The following is a 7,496-nucleotide window of genomic DNA, read 5'->3' on the forward strand; positions in this document are numbered from 1 at the left end:
TCTTTGCCCATCCTACCCTATAGTCAACTGGGAGCCCATCTTTCACAAATAGCCCTATTCCAACAGTGATGATACTGTGCTGCTTGAGTGACCAAAAGAGGCTGAGGCCCATGTCCATAAAATCTTACAATGAGAGACACGTGCTATCAGGAGAACAGAGTTCAGGAATCAACAGTGACTTCTCTTCAAACAATTCCACAATGATTTCTTTCAATCTTCAGCCTTTGCACGATACACACATGCACTCACACAGATGCACAAAACGTGAACAGCACACTCATGGCCTCACACTGCATTAAGAGATTAAAAGGATGTGACTGCAACCAAACAATTTCTCTGCTATTTATGGAATCTCCAGAAGACAGAGGCTGCTTTATTCTGCATTGTCTTTTATTTGTACATTTTAAATTTATTTTTCAATAAGTAGTATATGCACATAGCTGAAACTTCTCACTATATTGTACACCTGAAACTAGTATAAACAGTATAAGATGGGATATACCAGCCTACTTTAAAAAAAAACACAATGTGAGAAAAAATGTACTAAAAACTACACATGAAAATCTCTCTCCCTCTTCCACGTCTCATCCACCCAGTCGCCATACATCTAACAAGTAATCACTGTTACTGACTTCCTGTTTACTCTCAAAAGTTTTTATTGTTTATGCTCTTACAGTTGTCCCCACTTTTTCTCTATTTGTCCACCTCCACCCAGCCTTTTGTTCCCCTACCTTAGGACATCAGCACACCATTGTCTATGTCCATGAGTCCTGCATATATGTTCTTTAACTAATTGTTAACAAACATATTAATCAACAAAATATATGTTAGTTTGGGAGGTGCCATTAAAATGTTTATGTTTGAAACAAGTATGGAATAGGAACAGGAACAAATATTCCCAAATATGAGAATGTCCTGATCACTCAGTTCCCCATCAACACCTTCTTCCCTCTGTTTTTACCCTGCTGACTTTCACTCCTTTCCTCTAGATGTTTCTTTCCTCAGCAGTGGGAAACACAGATCCTCTAAATTGCATTTCCATTTTCAAACTGAACCTGAGTCTAGGAAACATCCAAGTGAAGGTCACCAAAAATTTTGATCAACCACAGAAAATTCATGTGTTAAAACAGCACACACCTAATATAAAACATAAGAACAAATTTGTTTTGAGTAGTAAGAGTTATGGGTTTTTTTAAAGATTTTATTTATTTATTTTTAAAGAGGGAAGGGAGGGAGATAGAGAGAGAAACATTAATGTGCAGTTGCTGGGGGCCATGGCCTGCAACCCAGGCATGTACCCTGGCTGGGAATCGAACCTGCGACACTTTGGTTCACAACCCATGCTCAATCCACTGAGCTATGTCAGCCAGGGTCAGAATTATAGTTTTTGACAAACCTGCAAAATGCCCCCTGTCCCCATAGGAAAAGGAAGGACACTGCATTGAATGAGTTTGATGTTTTGATAAAGTACTTTGTATTCATAATAGGAAACATGGCCGAAAAGTTGGGACTAAACTGTAGCAAATGAGGAAAGAAAGGAGTACATAAGGTCTGATCTGTGACTCAAGGAGCTAAGAGGAAAGCTAGTGAGGGAATGAGGGCCAAGGTTTCTGTGTCTGCTGAGCCAGAAGTGCTCAAGAGGCAAGGTTGAAGAGAGTGGAGAATCTGAAGCCTTTTGATCTGCCTTAGTCAATAGACCTGTCCTGAGTGAGGGAGAGGTGAGGGTCAGGTTTGGGCTGTGGAAAAGACAACAGCTCTTGAGGTCAGGAAACTATAGAAATGATTGTATTCATAAGAGCCATTGGGAGAGGTCAACCAATGCAGCCATGTACTGAATCCCACTAATCCATCCACTACACCAAGAGCTAGCTCTATGGGGTATGAAGAATACAAAGTCTAATGAATACAGGCCCTGAGTAGTGTGGAGACCCTTGGGAGAACATGGGGGAGACACTGTCTATTATGATCATATCTGGGCCAGCTGCACACAGTGGGTCATCTTACGAATTTTAGCTGCCAGCACACAAGGTATGATGATTTATGGAGACCATCTGGAGGGTGGAGAGCATGAGTCTTGGAACTAAATGACTGAGACTAGATCCACTTCTGCCCATGCTGGATGTAACTTAGGGTAGGTGATCATCCATTTTTCTATTGTGGGTAAAGTTCTTTATTTATTATTAAATAATTAATAAATTAATAATGTACTTAAAATTATTACTCCTTTAAGAATATTCTTTCTATAGTGTATGTTAAAAGCTTTTCACTTTTTTGCTTGCATTTTTTTTACTTTGTGTGTGATCTTTCCCATTAAAAGGAGAAAATTTTAATTTAATTTGATGAAACCAATTTTCTTTTCCATTATTGTTTCTTCCATGCTCCTTAATTAAGAAAGCCACCCTTGTCCTGATATAAAATAACTGTTGTGTTTTATTTTCTTCTGGTTGCTTTGCACTTATATCTGTAAATACAATGCTTTAGTTACCTGAAATTCAGCAAACACTGTGAGGTATGAATCTAAATTAATTTTCCACGAAGAGTCAAGTAGCTTGTCCCAGCACCATTTGTTCAATCCCTCTCCCCTTTCCTACCATTTGGCAATGCTGCAAAACGTGATATATATTGTGCTCTGTTTCTGAGCTTCCTATATTTGCCCTTAGTGAAGATATTTTTAATTATATTTCATTGATTGTGCTATTACAGTTTTCCCAATTTTCTTCCCATTATCCCCCTTCACCCTGCACTCCCAACCCTCCAACATCCCCCCTTAGTTCATGTCCACAGGTTGTACATATAAGTTCTCTGAGTCCTGTGTTTCCTATACAATGTTTTTTACTTCTCCTTGTCTATTTAATGCCTACTAATCATGTGCCTTCTTCCGTGTACATTTTCCCCACTATTCTTCACCTCCTCCTCCCCACTGAAAACCCTCCATGTGATGTCCATTTCTCTGATTTTGTTCCTGTTCTAGTTGTTTACTTAGTTTTTGTTTTCATTATTTTTCTTTCTTTTGTTAGGTTTATTTGTTGATAGTTGTGAGTTTGTTGTCATTTTACTGTTCATATTTTTATCTTCCTTTTCTTAGATAAATCCCTTTCACATTTCATATAATAATGGCTTGGTGATGATGAACTCCTTTAACATGACCTTATCTGGGAAGCACTTTATCTGCCCTTCCATTCTACATGAAAACTTTGCTGGATAGAGTATTTTTGGATGTATGTTCCTGCCTTTGATGACTTGGAATACTTCTTTCCAGCCCCTTCCTGCCTGTTAGATTTCTTTTGAGAAATGAGCTAATAGCCTTATGGGCACTCCTTTGTAGGTAAAACTTTCCTTTCCCCTTTCTGATTTTAAGGTTGTCTCTTGTCTTTAATCTTGGGTAACTTAATGATGATGTGCCTTGGTGTGTTCCTCTTTGAGTTCAATTTCTTTGGGACTCTCTGGTTTTCTTGGATTTCCTGAAAGTCTTTTTCCTTTGCCATATTGGGGAAGTTTTCCTTCATTATTTATTCGAATAAGTTTTCAATTTCTTTCTGTTGTTCTCCTTCTGGCACCCCTATAATTTGGATATTGGGATGTTTCAGGTTGTCCCAGAGATTCCTCAGCCTCTCTTCATTTTTTTGAATTCTTGCTTTTTCATTTTCTTTGCTTAGATGTTTATCTCTTCTTTTTGTTCCAAGTTGTTGCCTTGAGTCCTGGTTTCCTTCCTGTCACTGTTGGTTGCCTGAATATTTTGCTGTATTTCATTTTGGGTACCTTTCATTTCTTCTTTCATTTTTCGACCAAGCTCCATCAGTTCTGCGAGCATTTTGATTACCAGGGCTCTAAATTCTCCACCAGATAGGTTGGCAACATCTCTTTGCTTAGCTCTCTTTCGGAGGTTTAGCTATATTCTTTCACTTTGGCCCTATTTCTTTACTCAGAGCCCCTGATAAGTTGTAAGGGGGACAAGGCCTTCATTCACCCAGACTCCTTGCTGCTGTGTGGTGCTGCCTGTGGGAGAGGGGCCATAAAGGGAACAATGCAGCTCTCCTGCTTGTCTCCAGCACACTTTTCAAGGAACACCTGTATGAGACTGCAAGTTTCTCCCACTGTGGCAACCACTGTAGCCCACAGCCACCTACGAGTCTCAGTTTCCCCTTAAGCCACCCCCCACCCAGGCAGCCTGCTACCTCACTTCAGACAGCCCCACCCCCATGGTCCACCACTTACCAGTCTGCTTGTTCTGTTTGACTGTTTCTTTAATTGGGGGGTTGTTGCAGTTCCATGCACTTTGGTTTTCTGGTAATTCTAGTTGTTTCTTGATTTTAGATTGGTTGTTTTTCTTTTTTTTGTTGTGCAGGAAAGCAAGGGTTTCTATCTATGCCTCCATGAGGCTGAAACTCCTTCTGGTAAAAATTTGAATGAGAGGGGAGCAGCACTCAACATGCCCTGGGATACCTACAAACAAAAGGAACACAGTTTGGTGAGAGATATTCATGGTCAGTGAGTGAATAGGACAGAGATGCCATTGTCATGTGGGGAGTGGTCATTTCAGTGAGTGCTACTAGGGCTGACAGATTCATAGGACATATTTTACTTTGGAGGGAAACAATTAGCTCAGGGTGAGGAACTGAATCTCTGGGTCAATTCCTCAGCTGAAACACTGTTCCACTCCCAGAGTTTCCCCTAGAAAGAGTGTATTTACTTTGTTTGACATCTTTCTGTCTCTGTAACCATGTTTTCTACATATTCCTATGGCCAGGACACCATTAAATCAAAGCTACGTATGAACCGACTAACAAAAGGATTTAGGCTGTTTCCTATGCCTGATATTACCTTTATCCAACTTTACTTTCTCTCCTTTCTATTCTATTGGGTTTATTTATTCACATGCTGGACACTCACTGAGTATTTTGGAGTACCAGGCTCATGGCTAATGTTATATTTCAAAGATGAGTAAGACAGGCACTTTCTCTGCTTGCTTTCAAGGTGCTCACTCCAGTGAGAGTGTTAAGGACACAGGCAAGTAAATCAATGGTCACAATCCAGAGAAAAACCTGCAGTGATGGGGAAGGCACAGCAACATGAAAGTCATGTACTTGAGTTTGTTGTAAGAGGATAAGTCAGAGAAGGCTTCCTAGAAGAAGTAGCATCTAAGCTGATGTCTCAAGTTTAGCTAAATGGATGAATGAGAGGGGGAAGACTATTTCAGCCCAAGGAATAAGTTGGGCAGAGTCTTACTATGGATTAATGTCATAATGTCCACATGAATACTACAAGAGTTATGCCAATAAACGCCTCTAGTCAAGCCCTGAAATGTTGATCCTTAAGTTGATGCTTATGCAATAATGTTTTTTAAAAAAACCTCTCCCATTAAAAACAGATCTTTGGTTTCCCACAACACCAAACACAGGCACTTGCAAATATTCCATTGAACTACATGAAACTGCCATTTTTATAGGTCCCAAGCAGTTAAATATTCAATATTTCATATGATTCCACCTCATACAAGTAGATCCACGTTGGCATGTTGAGTAAGTTTCAGAGTTCACAATCCAGGGCTTGTCAACCTCATTCAGTTATCTTCACTTTCTGCTTACAGATAAATGGGATGGGAAAACCTGAGCATTATCTCCGAATTTTTCCTCCTGGGACTCTCAGAGCAAGCAGAACAACAGGAGGTCCTCTTTGGGCTCTTCCTGTCCATGTACCTGATCACAGTGGCAGGCAACCTCCTCATCATCCTGGCCATCATCACCGATGCTCAACTCCACACACCTATGTACTTCTTCCTGGTCAACCTCTCCCTCACTGACACTGGTCTTGTGTCCAGCGTAGTCCCCAAGATGCTGGCAAACATATGGATCCAGAGTCAGGTCATCTCATATGCAGGTTGTCTATCACAACTATATTTTTTTATACTGTTTGGATTACTGGAGGCATTCCTCTTAGCAGTCATGGCTTATGACCGCTATGTGGCCATATGCCACCCACTCCATTACACCATGGTCATGAGCTCTGGGCTCTGTGTCCTCCTAGTGTCTGCATCCTGGATCATGAGTGAACTCTGCTCCCTCCTACACACACTGTTGATGAACAGCCTGTCCTTCTGTGCAGAGCACAAGATCCCACACTTCTTTTGTGACATCAACCCTCTTCTGAGACTGTCCTGCACAGACCCCTTCATCAATGAACTGGTGCTCTTCAGCATCGGAGGTGTCACAGTCCTGGTGTGTGTGCTTAGCCTGATTATCTCTTACACATATGTTTTCTTGACAATCTGGAAGATCCCCTCCACTCAGGGGAAGCAGAAAGCCCTTTCTACCTGCAGCTCTCATCTCTCTGTGGTCTCTCTATACTTTGGGACGTCCTCTTCTGTTTATTTCAATCCCCCCTCAACCCACTCATCACTGAATGGTGCAGTTGCATCAGTGATGTATGTAGCAGTAACTCCAATGCTGAACCCCTTTATCTACAGCTTGAGGAACAGAGACATCAAGTCTTCCCTGAGAAAGCTAATTTGGGTTAGGAAAAATTATTCCCCTTGGTAGTAGTGACTTGACATCCAGTATGAGGGTGTCCCCTCAGGTGTACTCCCCACCAGTAAGCAGTGAGAAGCAAGAGAGGGAGAGAAAGTGGAAACCTGCTTCTAGGACTTGTGATCTGAACTTGAAATTTTCATTCCTAGCCTATAAGAGTGCATCAGAACAAACCCATTTTCACATCAATATCTTTAGGTAAAGTTCCTAAAACCATAATGTTTTAAAGTCATAGTCACCCTAGTATGTAATGTGATGAAAGATGTGCTTGAAACCCTTTGGAATCACAGGGAACAATTCATGACCACCAGCGATATCTGGTTGTGCTGTTGTATGTGGCTGAGAATAAACTCCAGGAAGATAGCTTTCTCCTCTCATTGTGACCTGGATAACTTGGGTCCATACCAACAGCATGCCTCTGCCACCCCCATGACGAAAGAACAGAAGCTAGGTCTGGGAAGGATTTCATGAGGTATATAGATTGGCCTGCTGCCATATTTTGCTAACCATCTGAGAACCCCATCACTATTAACATTCTCAATGTCATGTGAAAATCTTCATTTTTCCTTTCTGGAAAACTTCCAAGTCAATTTTACCTTTGCCTCCCCAATGCTTACCATTTGGCATAATGCCCAGTCCTCTTAATATGTTCTATACAGCACTGGCATGATTGCAGTCATACATTTAGAAACCAGGAAAGAATGTTTTTTTGGATACTTCATAATTTCTTACCTCAGTGATTAACACCCACTCCTAGAAGTTCTCCAGTCCCCAGTCTCTCCCCATTCCACCTATTCTGCACACCACGATCAGGCTGATCTCCAAGGAATATGGTTGCCTATAGCACCATGACTCTCATCCTATTAGAAGACTCCAGTAGCTCTCTACTGCTGGCAGAATAAAGTTCAAACTATTCTTCCTATCGCTTGGGTCCACCATCTCCAGTTCACAACTTTTGTGTCCACAGTTAAC

The 7,496-nt window shown here is 41.1% G+C and overlaps 1 protein-coding gene across 1 annotated transcript; it reads left to right on the forward strand.

Annotated features, from left to right (window-relative positions):
• The first annotated feature begins 5,445 nt into the window (after nt 1–5,445).
• LOC114515364 (olfactory receptor 1G1-like) lies at nt 5,446–6,950 on the forward strand. The gene has a single exon (XM_036033272.1). It carries the CDS (start codon nt 5,592–5,594, stop codon nt 6,534–6,536), a length of 945 nt encoding a protein of 314 aa, XP_035889165.1. The 5' UTR covers nt 5,446–5,591; the 3' UTR covers nt 6,537–6,950.
• Nucleotides 6,951–7,496: the final 546 nt, after the last annotated feature.

The sequence above is a fragment of the Phyllostomus discolor genome, chromosome 8 (assembly GCF_004126475.2).
Source record: "Phyllostomus discolor isolate MPI-MPIP mPhyDis1 chromosome 8, mPhyDis1.pri.v3, whole genome shotgun sequence".
NCBI classification, from domain to species: Eukaryota; Metazoa; Chordata; class Mammalia; order Chiroptera; family Phyllostomidae; genus Phyllostomus; species Phyllostomus discolor.

Bases quoted from the DNA above. Each gene is read 5' to 3' on its own strand.
- LOC114515364 (XM_036033272.1), top strand. From the start codon at position 5,592: ATGGGATGGGAAAACCTGAGCATTATCTCCGAATTTTTCCTCCTGGGA.